Source organism: Telopea speciosissima, chromosome 9 (genome assembly GCF_018873765.1).
Source record: "Telopea speciosissima isolate NSW1024214 ecotype Mountain lineage chromosome 9, Tspe_v1, whole genome shotgun sequence".
NCBI classification, from domain to species: domain Eukaryota; kingdom Viridiplantae; phylum Streptophyta; class Magnoliopsida; order Proteales; family Proteaceae; genus Telopea; species Telopea speciosissima.
Genome location: NC_057924.1, coordinates 11,759,639 through 11,776,358, shown reverse-complemented (window position 1 = coordinate 11,776,358; position 16,720 = coordinate 11,759,639). Strand labels below are relative to the sequence as shown.

At 38.1% G+C, this 16,720-nt stretch overlaps 2 protein-coding genes across 3 annotated transcripts in view; both read left to right on the top strand.

Annotated features, from left to right (window-relative positions):
* The window catches only part of LOC122639711 (trafficking protein particle complex II-specific subunit 130 homolog), a 104,314-nt gene extending 103,466 nt beyond the window's left edge, over positions 1-848 (top strand). For both annotated transcript variants that reach the window (XM_043832623.1, XM_043832622.1), the window contains exons 20-21: positions 77-167; positions 456-848. In XM_043832623.1, the coding sequence (XP_043688558.1) occupies positions 77-167; positions 456-631 (267 nt within the window). In that variant the 3' untranslated portion in view covers positions 632-848. The remainder of the gene's footprint in view (positions 1-76; positions 168-455) is intronic.
* Positions 849-10,119: 9,271 nt separating this feature from the next.
* Positions 10,120-13,962, top strand: LOC122640120 (indole-3-acetic acid-amido synthetase GH3.10). The gene is made up of 4 exons (XM_043833255.1): positions 10,120-10,519; positions 10,759-10,860; positions 11,107-11,927; positions 13,329-13,962. The coding sequence occupies exons 1-4, from the start codon at positions 10,167-10,169 to the stop codon at positions 13,862-13,864; spliced, it is 1,812 nt and encodes a 603-aa protein (XP_043689190.1). The 5' UTR covers positions 10,120-10,166; the 3' UTR covers positions 13,865-13,962.
* The last annotated feature ends 2,758 nt before the right edge of the window (positions 13,963-16,720 follow it).

The window sequence follows — 16,720 nt, the reverse complement described above, 5'->3', positions numbered from 1 at the left end:
GTTTCTTCAAGTTATCAAACTGGATAATTTTTAATTCTCTTGATTGAAAAACTTTGTTTTACTGATTCTTGAACAGGCTGAGGTGCTGTATGAAGTCGACGCAAATCCTGAGAACTGGATGATTGCTGGGAGGAAGCGAGGACATGTTTCACTGTCCGCAAAGGGAGGTTTGTGATTCATTTGATGTGCTTTTTTGGTTGATGTTCGAGGGAAATATAGGGTAGCTCCTGGGAAACCAAAAATGGTCTGACAGGATCCTCTTTCCATATAGATACTGCAAATTCACTAAACTGTGATATAGATGACTAAAATATGTCACATGGGTTGTTTCCTTTATAGTTTCAGAACCCATTAGACCATTTAATATAGTAGCCTTTGAACTCTCAAACCTAATATCTGTCACGTTTGTACAACCATGCAAATTTAGATTGTGTATAACTCTTGGAGTTTTGCAGGATCGAGGATCATTATCTCAATCATTTGTGTGCCACTGGTGGCTGGATATGTTCGTCCTCCTCAATTAGGTCTTCCCAATATTGATGAGGCAAATATAAGCTGCAACCCTGCTGGGCCTCATCTGGTCTGTGTCTTGCCACCACCTCTGAGCTCCTCATTCTGCATTCCAGCATGATTAACAGTGCGTTCTTCCTTTATTGCTCATGTTTGCTGCCAGATTTCTAATTTTTTCACCTTCTGATTTGATTTGTTTTTTGCCCTCTTGAATCCTTCTGATATAGCTGTGTAAATCTCCCCCCCCCCCCCCCTTTTAGATAATATATATCAGTGTAATCAAGTGTTAAATTTTGGCTAGTCATTTTTTTTCCCCTTATTTTGTTTTGTTGTCTTCAACATCTTCTAGTTTTATTATTTTCCTTTTTGTTTATTTAAGCAACTTGAGTTTTGAGTTTTGATTGAACTTAACTGCCTTGAGTAAATCATTTATTAGCATGCATTGTGATGTATTGCCTTTACATATTGGTACTTGGAATTTCTTGTACAACATAGTCTTTTTTAGGTGGGGTATAAAAGATCCCGAGAGATGAAAATTAGATGATTCTCATAACAGTAGTCAATAGTCTTCATGTGACAGAGACATAGAATCATGAATAGAGTAACAATTAAGGGAAAGAAAATTTTGCAACTCAGCCACCCATCTACCAAAATGTTATGTAGAATAACATTTGGATTAAGAGGAGAACTAAGAAAGGCAATTTGATTCCTGGCCAGCCAAAGAAAATATTTAGTTCTCCTCTTAATGGCCAGTCTAAGAAAGGCAGTTGGACTAACAATATAGGTTTTTAGTACATAATCCCAAAGGTCCTGCAATCATATTCCATTTCCTTATTACAAAGGAAACATTAATGGCCAGTCTTTAGAATATGATGTAATATTTTTCTTGTTTTGACCCCTCCATTAAGAAGCGTCCATAAAAGGAATTTGAATTTAGGGTGCATCAGCAATTTCCATAGCATGCACAACAGTTTAGAGTGGGGTAAGAGATCAGTTTAATGATAATCAATAGCTTAAGTATTCTTACTCAATATTAAAAATTTTGCTGCAAGCTTAGTACTAAAAACATCCGATGTTGGCTTAGGATTTCAGAAGTCTTGAAGTGAACTCCTACCTAGGTTAATTTTCAATATAGCATTAGCCACATTAGATAGAAAAAGAGAATAAATGGGACAAGGGTTCCAAGAACCATTAATCATTAGTTCAGATACTTTATTAAAAGATGGATGATGATGAATTGTAAGGGGAGAAATGAAAAATCTGAGAACCATCTTGACATGCTAACAAACCAACCTTCTTAAGAACACCTTCCTAAGGCTATTCTGAACCCAAGAACCACCCTTCATGCAAATAGGTGGATATAACAAGCTATAAGTCCTAAAATACTTATATGTCGAACACAAAGTGGTCACGGGTTCGATTTTAAATAGCCTCTCTGCAAAAGCAGGGGTAAGATTTTGTACATTATGACCCTCCCTAGACCTTGCAGTGGTAGGAGTCTCGTTCACTTGGTACGCATTTTTTTTAAAAGCTAGCAAATGGAGTTATGCAACTTCTGGGGGGTAGATTTACTACACAATACTCTACTTTTAGTAAAATTAATTTCTTGACTAGACACGCCTTGAAAAAACTCTAAAATAACATGGATATTGGACGCATCATTTTTATTATCTCTATAAAAAATAAATGTATCATCCGCAAATAAAAAAAATGTGAATCTCTAGAAAAGATCTCCCCATCTTGGTTCCTCTGAACAAATGCAAATCTCTATAAACAGCTAACCATCTAGATAAACCTTCCACACAAAAAATAAACAAACAAGGATTCAATAGGCAACCTTACTGAATCCCTTCCATAACTTCAATTGTTGCCAAAGCCTCAAATAGTGAACGGAATTCATCATTCACAGAAGCAGTTCAACCACCGTCTTGCGACATAAGTTGATAGTGCTTAGATTAATGAACCAACCCTAATCCTTGGCCTTCTTCAGTAAAATGGCAATGGCATGAAACGTGCAAAAAATAATAGTGGGACACAAGTTTATCTTACCTGCAACCCATATGTTGTCTAACTCTGGCAATACTGTATCCGTCTTTTCATACTTGGCCAGCTCAAGTCGTTCAAGTGGAGAAGCCTCAAAGATCAAGATGCAACAGATAAAAATTCCGAGGGTGATAAAGAAAAAAAAAAAAAAAAAAAACAAACTTGTAGAACTCATTTCAGTCGTTTGCAAATAACCGTTAGTTCGGTTGGTTGGAGGCATTGCAAGTTGAGTTCATGCCCCCCAGGAGGTCGAGGAATCGACTCTTCTCGATTGCATTTTGTGCCAAAAAGGCACTCCTCTCCCCTCTCCCCTCTCCCCTCCTTCTTAGTTGTAGATTGTGGTTTTGTCTTACCCTTACCCCTTAGCTTGTAGTTGACATGTGGGCCCTTGAGTAGATAGACCAAAAAAAAAATCATTGAATTGATTGTCATGGTTTCCTACTTAGGGGGACAAATGGGTTTCGTTTTGTCCTCTTGTCTATGTAATTCTCGGTCCTCCTTTGCGAGGTAAAACGAAGAATAGCAATTTATCAGGCATGTCGATTGACGCCAAAAATTCTAGTACGTTTTTCTATACTTATACCTGTATCTGCTTTGGCTCTGGGTTCTGGTTTTTGTTGAGAATCGAATTGCAATCGATACAAGAGAGAGAGAGAGAGAGAGAGAGAGAGAGAGAGAGAGAGAGAGAGAGAGAGAGAGAGAACATAAGTTCATATGTTTTTTATCCAATTCTATATATAAAAAAATCGTATTCAACACGTATTAAACATATACCATATTATTATCATGTATTCTTTAGACCATATTTATAAAAATATTTTATGTCCATTTAGAATCTGTAAGATTGTTGCTTTGTGACCAACTGGTAATGGATTCGGGTCTTGAAACTGTTTCTCTGTAAAAATAGAGGTAAAATTATATACATTATAACCCTCCTCAAACCCTGCAGTAGCGGGAGCCTCTTCCACTAGGTACACCCATTTTTAAGTACCTATATATATCCCTATCCCTTTTTCGTCATACCCGTATTTACTGACTATTGTACTTCATAACGAATAGGTAAAGAAGCAGATAGAAACATAGATGAAAAAGTTGAAACACATGAGGAGAATAAATATCAATTTTGATTACGGCCTACAAGGATTATACCGAACCACAATAAGTACTGGAAGCCAAAGGAAAAAATTGTGGGCTTGACTTGCCCTGTTTTCAATCCCACAACCCCTTTGTATTAATTGGTGAAACACCCGTCCCAATCAATTTCTTGCCGATTTGTTTGGTCACATCAATAGAGATAGGACCAAGCATGGTCTCCGCTTAAGTCGGCTAAGCTGTAGCAGAACCTTTTTTTGTTTTGTTTTTGTTTTTTCTGTTTTTTGGTGAAGAGCAGATCCTATTTAAAATCTAAGATCTCATAGTTCTTTGTTTCTTGCAAATGTGTTGGGACAGATGGGTTTTGGCTACATCAGTTTTTCATAGGATTGTAAACGGATCGGATTCGGTTCGGATAGTGTTATATCCGCACCCACATTTGATTAGCTATTAGACGGATTTGGATAGTACCAAACGGATACGGACACGGATATGGATCGGATATTTTATCCGTTTTCATGTAAATATAGTTTTTCGGATAGCTATAGCCTATCCGTATCCGCATCCGTTTAACTTTCAGACGGATACGAACACGGATACAGAAACGGATTTCGACAATTCATTTACACCCCTAGTTTTTCATTTGAAGGATGACTACTAGAAAGAGATAGATGGTACTTCATTGCTGGACCTTGAAAGGAACAACACAATTCATATTGATCAATTTACAGTTATGTCCATGCTTTGTATACTTGCTCCATAGAGCTTCCCCAACTTGTCCTTTGGTCGATCAAGTCTTTCGATTTCATTTGAAGTTCATCTCAAACCAGTCAGACTGATCATTTCAACCCAGATTGAATGGAATTGAATTTTTATTTGTTTGGTTTTGGATTGGGGTTTTATGAAACTACTAGAAATCAAATTGATCGTCAAGCACATGGGATTGGGTGCAATGACCACCATGCTCCCTGCACAGACTGCCATGTGTCTGGGCATAGTCTATGCTGCAATACAGAGAACATTTTCCCTTTATGAATATATGTCTTATCATATCATCAGAAATGGTTTCTAGTTTCAGCAATTTTTGCCAGAGATTAGCTGTTTTGAACTGACCTTGGACATTGAGTTTTAAATCATTGGTTGGTGAGATACAGTGTTGATCCTCTGCTGTCGCTGCCTGTGTGGCCAATGTGCAGCGTCACACAGGCAGGACGTGGATCTGGCATGAACTCCACCCAGGCAGGGTGTTTGAGCTTGGGCAGTGGGTAAGGTGGTGATTTCGGGCAGCTGCAGCAGAGGATCCCGATCCAAACCTGACTACCCACCAAACTGCCATATTTGGCGATAGTTAATTGGATTAATTGGTGTATGGATGACAATTTTTTTTTTGTCATTCTTTATAGTTAAAATCTGAGTTGGCTTCTTGAGTTATATCTCATTCTTATCTCAACAATGATTTGATTAATGAAAAGTATATAGATGATAGGTACTCCAATTTAATGGTCATTCATTCCATCTGATTTTGTTTCTTACTCCCTTTCTTTCATCGTTTGGGAGCCTCCTACACTTTAGTCTTAGTACATGGTGGGTGATTTAATTATTAAGTAATTTCCTCCATTCACAGTGAGAAGAGAATCTCTTCATTCATAGGTTTTAACGTCTGAATGGAACTCTAGTAACACGATTAAAGGTATTTCAGACATTCATATACATGAAAGCAGAGTTCGTTATGCCATCTTTGGGATTCTCTTAACCCATGGTGAAGAGAAATTTTCTCCATTACTTATTATTAACCTTCACTATACAATACAAGATACCTCTAAATCAATAAATGTAATTATTAAAGGGTATTTCAGCCCCATTGAGGAGAAGATCTAATACGTGATTACGAAAATTTAGATTTCGTTACAACTCTAATAATGTATTATTTATATTTATATGCATTTACATAAGGGGAGGGAATTCATGCACGACATCCCCACCCCCTTCGACAATTCCTCAAATAGGGGGTGCTTTGGTATTTCAATGGGGCTTTTGTCCCCATCGATTGTCTTGTGCGCGACCGTGCACAAGACCTTTTGCCTTTACATAAATACTACTAGATACATACTTCCAACATGTGATATGCCTGTGCTGCAAGTGGGTTTATACTATTTCTTTTGAGTAATGTTCATATGTAATCACTCCCACTATTGATCCAGGGTTTGCCCTGGTGGTTCGCTAATCCCTTGGGAGATCTACGTCAAGAGTTTGATCGGGTGGTTCAAGTCTCCTTAGCGACACCTAGTCCACATTTATTTGTTTTTCAAGAAGTGGAGCCAATGGGTACCATATTTGACCCCTTGTGGGTCCTCTCCTTGCCTCCTTGTGGGGCCCTGATGGAGTTGATGACCGGTTGGCCCTTGAATTGCACCCAAAAAAAAAAAAATCTGATCAAATATTGCAGTAGGAACCGTCAACATCTAGAATGATTCCCAAAATATGGTTAATCCATCTCTTCCTTGGTTATACATTAGACACCATCTTTGAAGCCAGTGGCTGCTGTCGTTTCATTCACTAATGGTAAAGAAATCATACTTAAAAAGAACCTCTTAATCCACAGCTTGTGGTTGGATGAGACTCCTCGAACAGTGCCAAAAACATTACGGGAGCAACGGAAATAATGAAACCTCAATGGCTAAAATTTCTTTACACCGGTAAATAAAAAAACATTTACCACCAATTCCCCCCCCTCCCCCCCCCCCCCCCCCCGCGCCGGAAAGAAAAAAAAAACACACACACACAAGTATTTAAATATGAAGGGTGGTGAACAATATAAATCTAAAGTGCATAGATTTCAGGTGGATATCTCTGCAAATATTTAGTGACTTCAATTTTCTGTGTGGTTGACTTCATCTATAGTTAAAAGCTAAACGATCAATGATCATTTAAGATAATACTTCAGAAGAAGATTATGGAAACGGCTCAATCTTCATTGAATGGGTGGTGGGCCTTTGGCTTTGTAAGAAAATGAAGTTATGGGGTCACATTATTGGACCCCAAGTACCCAAGCCAAATAAATTATTGTTGGTTTGAAGTTTGAACTCTCTTTACTCTTCTTCTTCTTCTTCAAGTGGATGGCCGACATGTAGCAGCTTTAACTCTATTGCTGACATGCTTTAGAGCTTCAGCTGGAAAGCCCTGCTTGCAAGATTCAAGCATCATACATGATACTCCTCTCTCTTAAAAACAATTTTTTTTTTGTATAAAAAGGATGGGTTTAGGATTTTTTTTAGGATATGTAAGAAGGGGTTTTAGGTTCTTAGCTAACCTCTCGTTTGTATACATAAAAACCCACATGGTCAAGGAGGAAAGAGAGAGAAAGGACAAGATAGGTACGTTGACAGTGTGTGCATCATTTTCCTATCAATTTTTTTTGCTAAAGGTCAGCAAGTATATATTGAAAGTAAGATGAAAATTACAAAAATAAAAGAACTAAACAGCTGCTGTGGCTTGAGAGCACAAACAGCCAATTACAAGTACAATCAAGATCCTAGCAGCCTGACTACAGGTTTGGAGAGGCGGTAGTACGGCCTGCCCAAAGCTTCCCACGTAGTAGTATGAGCAATGAAGTTAGGGGATCCGTTCCAGTTTTCAGAAGTTTTGGAATTTGCTGCACGATTGGCAAGGGCATCTGCTATGGCATTACCCTCTCTATAACAATGGGTGATTCGCCACTGTATTGATTTTAGGTAATCTTCAACAGTCCACCAGCGTTGAAGGAAGTCCTATCAATAAAATATCACAAAAACCTTAAAAGTTCTGAGTAAAAAAATGAAAAGGGAGGGAGATCGCTAATAGGCTGTGTGGCCCCTGCACTAGCATAGAGGCCAATGAGAGCATATACAGGGGCATTGAATAGGGATGGGATTTTTCATTTCAGGGGAGCGGTCATTTCGTACTTTCTGTGTTTGGACATATGCACTACAGAGTCTGACAGCTTTCTTTTTTCCCAAAAGAAAATTATAAAATGCAAATAGAATGTATTTAAGGTACATCTTTCATTTTTTTTTCTCTCTAATAATTGTCCTTTTAAAAAATGAGGAAGTGTCTCTTGTAGGGGAGTGTGACCCCTGCACCCGCACATGACCAATGGGAGTGCATGCAGAAGAATTATGGGGGTGGTATTTCTGAAATCCATAGAGGGCGGTCATTTTGCCCCCTCTATGTCTAGGCGCAGTGTGCCACTCCCCGCCTCCCATAGAGTTCTTTTTTCCCTTAAAAAATATAGTGAAATACAATCTCATAATTTAAGAAAGCGAGAGGGTTCTCTATGCTAGCAGTGTGGAGAGCTCACCAATAAAATGGGGGCACAATGTTTTAACAACATGGAGAGAGAGACTGCTGCCATATCCTTCACCACCAGTTTAGATAGGCAGGGGTGGGTGAAATGACCGCCCCTCCCCCCTGAATAGTGGAAACACCATCCCCCATGTTTTTGGGCACAGCTAGCACTACGGCACAGAGAACATCGACCCTAAATTTATTTTTCAATTTCTCTTTGTATTCTTTTTAGGCTAAAACTTGACTGGTGAAATATGTTACAGACTCTTCTTGGACTGAAACTTGACCGGTGAGATCGATCTGTTACATGTTGTGCTCTTCTTAGGCTAAAACGTGACCAATGAGTTGCATGTAACATCCTTTGTCACAGGTATGTTCCTGCGCCTTCTACCGTCAAAATATGTGTTTGTGGTGAGAGAAAGTTTAATTTGATCATGGGGTAAAATAGAGATTTAATAAAATTTAAGACCATGGGAAAGTGCATTAATAACAACTTAGTACCATAGACATGCACAGATATAGAGATACATGGTAGACTATTTGATTGAATTTGAGTTTAAAATTTAGCACAGACTAATCTAGACCATGTCCTCTCTATCCAAGGATCATTATCACAGTGATATTAGAGCCACACTAGAAGCCCTTCTTAGGAGATGCTTAATATTTTTCCCCCAAAAAATTTATGCCAACAGGGAGAATTAAGTTTTCCTTTACATGTGGAGAAAAGAAGAATTCCTTCACCACTAGTGATATGACCGTGTTATTGTACTCTTGTATCATCATTAACCTTCACCCTTATTGTACAAGGTTGAAAATACATTTATCCATATTAATCTAAGGTCCCTATTTCCATGAGAAACTAAGTCCAGAAACATTCGTTTCTCATTGTTCCTTTCAATTTATAAATAGGGAAAAAGATTACCAAGCTGTCAGGGTTTAATTTCTCTTTTACATGTTTTTTTTATTTATTATTTTCTCTCTCCTACTCTAAGTGTGTGGGTTGAATAATATATTTTTCAAAATAGCCATTGGTCAGTGTGCAGATCCTGCCACACTGGCAAAGTCGGAAACCTTCTCTCATATAAATAAGGGGTAGCATTCTCTATGGGAGAGCACAGGGGCCACACACACACGACAACCAATGAGAGCATGCACTGACATCTTGGGGGGTAGGATTTATGCCTTTCATGAGGGGTGGGGTGGTCATTTCACCCCCCCCCACTATATTTGAGTGTGGCCCCCACAGAGAACCTTTCTCCATAAATCAAGAAACATATTACAAAAAAAATTAAAAAACAAACAAAATAAAGAAAGAACGAGACATAGGCTTGGCATGTAGTTTGAGACACCCAGCTCAACTTGCCCCAATTCACTTGTCTGATCTCTCTCTCTTTCCTTGGCAAGTCAAAATGTACTTATAAGTAGTGATTTTCCTTCAGTTTAGGGTATATGGTATATGTCACTAGCATTGGCTTGCATCGGTATACAGCAAAAAGATAAGCTTTAACTTGTGCGGAGGAGACCTGTATAATTGTACATTGAAAAAGATCTTCACGCGGACCTATCACATCCTAATTATATGGGTCTCGTATTAATATTCTCTCTCCTTCCCAACCATATAAACCTCTCACTGGATCAAACCGTTTTCCATACTGTAATTGGTGTCAGTGAAAAGATTTCCCCCCATATTATCGGCATAAAAAACTCTCTTTCAATGTATATTAAGCCAAACCATCCCCACAGTTCAATCCAAACCAAAATATCAAACAGCCTTATCCCAACCCCACAAAGGAGAAAGGGAAGCCAAGGCAGAAAGCTGTCAAAGCGGGTGGCTTTGGTCCCTCCCATTCGTTTTCATCCCTTTAGAAAGGAATCTTTATACATACATTTTACAGATTCTACAAGATAACCGTCTTGTGGTCTACATAGTATCGTACACACCCACCTAAACTACCATAGACTTGGTCAGAAACAGTAAAAGAGAGAAAGAGAGAAAGAGTCATGTGTCAAGCCAGATAAAGAGAAGCAGATCTTGATGAACGTGGGTTCATTGAGGTTATTTGGTGAACAGTACATGCACGACTCATGAACCTTTGAATATAAGAGGAAGACCAGAGAGACACCCACCCCCACCCAACTGTATTATCACCATTTCTCATCCTTCACTCTCTGCCATTAGTCATTAGTTACTACCCTTTATGGAATCACAACCAGAATCACAATCAGTTTTCTGTAATGATAACCATAATATTAATGGTTTTGAAGATTATGACATTATCAAATGGTTTGAAGATGTAGCAGAAAACGCAGGTTTTGTGCAGACCTTGACTCTTAGACGAATTATCCAACAGAATTTGGGTACAGAATATTTGAGAAAATGGCTGGGAGACATCGAAATCCAAGATATAGAGCCAAATGCACTGGAGTCTCTTTACACTTCTTTGGTTCCTATTGCTTCCCATGCTGATTTGGAGCCTTATGTTCACAAAATTGCAGAAGGAAATTCTACTCCAATCCTCACTCAACAACCCATCACCACTCTCTCCCTCAGGTAGCTATTTCTATTGTTTCTATTAATCTTTGCTTGTTTATTGAGTTTTCATTCCGTTTTTACTTCTATAGTTGTTGTTTCCATGTGCTGAAGCTTCAGCTTTCCTTTGTTTTAGCCCTCCCTCTCTCTAACATTTCATTCAAAACAGAGAAGTAAGATTTTACAATCTTTTTCTTCTTCTTCTCTTCATAGTTCTTTATATTTTTCAATGTTGTTTGCGGGATGTGTTTGCTTTGTAGTTCAGGAACAACAGAAGGAAGACAAAAGTATGTACCCTTCACACGCCATAGCTCACAGACTACTCTTCAAATCTTTAGGTTGGCAGCAGCTTACAGATCAAGGTATATATGAATCCCAGTTTTTATTTCCCCCAAATGACTTCATTTTTCTTAATTGAACATTTTGTGCAACTTGTGCCTTTCTCCCACTTCATCTTCTCATTTTTTATTTCTTAATTAATGAGCCAATTCAGTAACCCAATACTGCAATATACTAGTTATTCAAGTTTACCAACAGTTTGAGTAGTGTTTTCTCTGTTTCATTGTTCTCTAATTTGGTAATTCCTAATTTTTTGTTGGTTGTCTCAGGGTATATCCAATAATGGAAGGAGGGAGGATCCTTGAATTCATTTACAGTAGCAAACAGTTCCAAACAAAGGGCGGATTAAAAGTTGGAACAGCCACCACACATTACTATGCAAGTGAAGAATTTAAGATCAAACAGATGAAAACAAAGTCATTCACTTGCAGCCCCAAAGAAGTAATTTCAGGGGGAGATTATAAACAATCCACTTACTGTCACCTCCTTCTAGGCCTTATTTACTCTGATCAGGTGGAGTTCATCACTTCCACATTTGCTTTTGGTATAGTGCAGGCTTTTATATCCTTTGAAGACTTGTGGAGGGAAATATGTAAGGACATCAGAGAAGGCACTCTCAGCTCAAGAATCACCATAGAAAGGATAAGAAAAGCTGTGTTGGACATTCTCTCGCCGAACCCGTCTTTGGCTATAAAAATTGAAGAGAAATGCAAGGAGCTAGAAATGGCAAATTGGTCCTCTCTCATCCCTGAACTTTGGCCTAATGCCAAATATGTTTATTCCATAATGACAGGATCTATGCAACCATACTTGAGAAAACTGAGGCACTATTCAGGGGATTTGCCTTTAGTAAGTGCAGATTATGGATCCACAGAGAGTTGGATTGGAGTTAATGTGGATCCCTCTTCCCCTCCAGAGAATGTTACTTTTGCAGTAATTCCCACATTTTCTTATTTTGAATTTATACCTCTTTATAGACAAAACCAGGATTTCACATCCGCCATTGATGACTTTATAGAAGCTGACCCAGTACCGCTCTCTCAAGTTAAGGTTGGACAGGAATATGAGGTTGCTCTCACCACTTTTACAGGTTCTCTCTCTCTTCCCCATACACACACACACACACACACACACACACACACAAAAGTGGTACACTTAAATTCTAGACAGAATAACTGTGTTAAGCTTTATCATGGATTTGATTCCCTGAACTGTGATAGCAGTTTATGAATGGTTTTGAATGATTCGGAATCAATAGAATTTGGCCAATTCCGATTAATCCCAATTCTATGCATACTAAGACCCACCAAGTTAGGCCGATTCTAAGATGATTCGATCGGAATGGATGGAGACTGATCAAGTATCAGATTCCAAATTTTTAAACCATGAGTTTGGATATGTAAAGATAGGGAGAGATTGTTAGTTGTGATATTTTTGTTTGGATCTATTTGCCTTTTGTGACCTTTTTCTTCTTTTGTTCCCCTCCTCTAATAAGGATACTGACACTGGTATATATTTATGATTTGTAAAAGGGCATAAATTCTTCCTCGATTCAACTTAAACTCATTATAAGACTTTGTCATCTTGTCTATTTTATTAGTTTGCAAGTAAGAAGGTACTTAATTATTGTTAATTAGTATTATTATTATTAATCAGTAGTGCAGCACTACAATGCCTTCAGCCTATGGCATCAGAAAGAAATGCTAGTCACTAAGTCATTCTCTTTTCTTAATCCCATATCATAGTCCCTGTTATTATCATTGCCATCATATGGCAACTGGCAACCTAAAATATCTCTTAGGTTGGACCAATTAAATTGCCCGTTTAACGACTAATTGAAGTCGTTCTAACTATTAAGGTAGGACATATTGATGTAATGGTCTAAGTTCTAACTCTAACCCTTGGTTATTTAATTCAAAGTAAGGTTTCAATGACTTAAATAGTTCACAATTTGCCAAGTTTGTGGTGAATTCAAATTAAAGGTTCCCTAATTTGTGCACATAATTAAGTAAAGTGGCTACAGTTGTATATGATTAGGCAAACGTGCTCCATTATGTAATAAATTATGAAGTAATCTTGTTTTTTCTGTTTTTGTTTCTTGGTAATGATGCAGCAATCTTGTTGAATGAATAAAAAATTGTGTTAATGCTGGTCACCTTTACTTTCTTAATTCTTAATCCTCAACCAATTGACCATTCATCAGCATTAACATGGAGTGGCTGTCCATGAAAGATGGAATTTAACAAATCTTGATTATGTCAGTATTCTGATTTGTCATTAGTGAAGCTAAGGCTAAGTATAGAAGATGTGGATAAAATAATAGATTTGCAACCAAGTGATTATGGAGACAGAATAAATGAATAATTGCTTCTTTAATGTTCTGCTTGTGTACTTGATGTTCTGTCTTTGTGGCCATTGAGCTAGAATCTTTCTATTGCTGTGTCAAATGAACTAATTCCACCCCTACCCTCTCTCCTTCTCTTCCTTACAGGACTTTACAGATACAGATTGGGAGATGTGGTAGAGGTGGCTGGCTTCTACAAAGGAACACCAAAGCTGAACTTTATCTGTAGAAGGAAGCTAATATTAACTGTAAATATTGACAAAAATACAGAGAAAGACCTTCAGTTGGTGGTGGAGAGGGGATCCCAACTACTAAGCCAAACAAGAGCAGAGCTAGCTGATTTTACAAGCCACGCCGATGTGGCTAATCAACCAGGGCATTACATAATTTATTGGGAGATTAAGGGAGAAGTCGAGGAACAAGTACTTGGTGAGTGTTGCCGAGAAATGGATGCTTCGTTTGTCGATCATGGATATGTCGTATCAAGAAGGATGAACACAATTGGGCCTCTAGAGCTCTGCATTGTTGAGAAGGGGACATTCAGGAAGATTTTGGATTACTTTGTGGAGAATGGAGCAGCTTTGAGCCAGTTTAAGACACCTAGGTGCACTAGTAATCAGGTCCTCTTGAAAATTCTCAATGCCTGTACCATTAAAAGATTCCATAGTACAGCTTATGGGTAACACTGAAACACAATTTAGCTTATGAATTGGAAACTTTTCTAAATGAAAGCACTTGGTCTGTCTTAATTGGTAATAAAGATTGCTTAAATTTCCTTTTCTTAAGCTATTATTGGACTAGAATTATTGGCCAAATCAAACAAATCTTCACATTTAGGTTAGTTTAAACTCAAAATATGAAAGCACATTTGTATCTAAATTTTGATATTTCTTTCAATGGAATTACACCAATGTAGGTAGTGAATAAGGCAAAATACAAGAGACCCACTTGAAAATTGATGTGGACATGACTGAGGCATGCCTTTGATCACAGACAAAAACACTTTGTCATGCATTGAGACATGCAGGGATGCAATATCAGCCTTATGAAAGCAAGCTCCAAGTTCAAACAGCTCATCATCATTCTTCTCTCTTTTGATATTAAAATTTAACTTTTTTATCCTCTGGCCCACACATGTGCCCACATCCATTATTCATTAATTTGTAAGGTTCTCAAAGGATTACAGATTTGTAGTGGTTGGTAATTGACATATGTAATCCTTATCCATCATTTCTTAAAGATGACAAACTGCACTAGACTACTAGAAGAAGAGAGGAACACCTTGTCCCATTCAATGCTGCATTTCAGGCTTTAACTTCCATGGGCCTTACATGGCCGATGCACAGACAAATCACTCTAATTTCATTTGTCAACGTCCAACCCAAAATCCTGAGCTTCAAGTTGAAAAGGCTTATAAGTTCAACAGCTGCACATTACTCGACCCTAAATTTATTTTTCAAGTTGCAAAGGCTTATTTGAGTTTTTTCAAAAACCAGGAGGTGATCTGAGTTTCGTTTGAAAACCAGGGGATGACGTGTAATTTACCCTTCATATTTTCATTCATGGACCACAAGCATGACTAGTATAAATTTTTTTGTGGTTTGCTTTTAGTGTGAAACATATCATCAGCATGAAGAAGACAAGGTGCAGAAAAGGATTTGGGCTAGTTGGCCACAAGTGCAAGAGCACGGCTTACATGTCAGCCACACAAGCATTTGGATAAGGGGATGAGAGGGGGTATCCATTAGTCCAACTCACTAGAATTGAGGAAATACTTGGGTAGTCATTGTTATCTCAAATGGGCACTCACCTGTCCACCTGATAAAGGTGGCACTGAGTCTTTTATATTGAAGAGCATCCAATCTTTGTGTGGGAGAAAGAAAATGAAAGGATGGATATTCATTGCTTCTTTCAATCTTTCTCACCACCTTGTCTTTGGCTATGTCCTTACCCTTTCTGCTTTCTTGGTTTCACTAGCTGATATACATAGAGCCGGTTCACCTATGACAACGCGCGGCGTGTCTTTAAAAAGGATTTCATATTTTATTTCATGAACTTTTACTTTACTCCATCGATTCTTTACGAGACTCAAAGGAGTGGGGGACTTATGAAATATATAAGATCAACTCTCCAATAATTGGAAGCCACATGTCAAGAATCCAAGCTTGAGGCCACGTAAGCAACTCAACTTGTGATCAGATCAAGAGCACGAGGAAGCTATTCGTTAAGGCCAAAATTCCTCAAACCAAACTTGTAACCAGAACATCCCATGTGGCCATCACTCAACTTGAGATTTCCTACGACGCGAGTAGCAAATCAGTTAACCGCCCCCTCAAGAAGAATGTGTCTTGTGTACACCTAGGACCAATTGACCCTAACGCTTACGTGGACTCAGAACATTCCTTCCTTGTGATATAAATGGAACTAGGGTAATCAAAGCACACATCTGAAATCATACTGTCTTAAATCAACTACTCTTTTATCTTGACTCCATTACTAATGTTTCTCTGAGATCTGACTTAGGCGTCGAAGAGTCCCCCAACTCACTCTGGTTAGCTTTCCTATCATGCCTGTTGACTTTCCGATGTGCAGGTTCACCTTGCGGATCTCAGCTGCAATCTTTTTCAACAATTCCTTGCGCCTATATCTGTGAATCAGAGATCTCTCAAATCTTCCAATCTTCCTCTCTTTTGCAAATAGGATCAGAATTGAAATACAAATTGGTTTCTACTATTTGGGTAAAAGGTTCTTCCCACGGCCCACAATCAATTTCAAGAAGAAAAAACCCACCCAGTCAGTAGTACAAATCTTGAAATGGTGGGGGGGGAGCAATGACAAGCGAGGTGGGCGCAAAATCGTACCTCATGGGCCACATCAAGGCAATACAGTTGTGCAAAATCGTATCTCACGGTCATGACTTCAATAGCTGTGTAATACACTGTTCAAAGTTGTACGATGCGGTACTACACCACATTCGTGGTAGTGTTTTAATGTTTTAAAAAAGAAAAATTGTAAGCTGCAAGGTCAGTGCAGTTTCCAGAAATTTCATATAATAGTACTAATAAAATGAAAAAGAAAAAGGAAAAAGGGTTTCCGTAGCATGCATCTGGTCCTTACATTCTCTCTCTTCCGTGATATGTGGGCCCTTTTATATATATATATATCATGTTTGTCCTTTTATTGACAACGTGTCAATCCAATGAATTTGATCACGGACTCTTTAACTAGGAAGGCTCTATCTTTGGCAAGTAAGATAGCATGGTCAATTTCCACTCCTTGGTTTCTTGAATTATGTAATCAAGATGTCCGACACCCCTCTTGTCTTCCTCTTCAATAAAATTTCTTTTTATCAAAAAAAAAAAATAGATAACATATCAATCCATTGCTCATTCGAAGAAGGCAAAAATTCTCCTTGGCATGAAGAAGATTCCTTTCACCATAACCATCTAAATGACTAAATCCTCTTATTTGAACTTAAGAAATATATTTTTATTGAAAAAAAAAATTAAGAAATACAAGTATAAGTAGGAATTATAGGA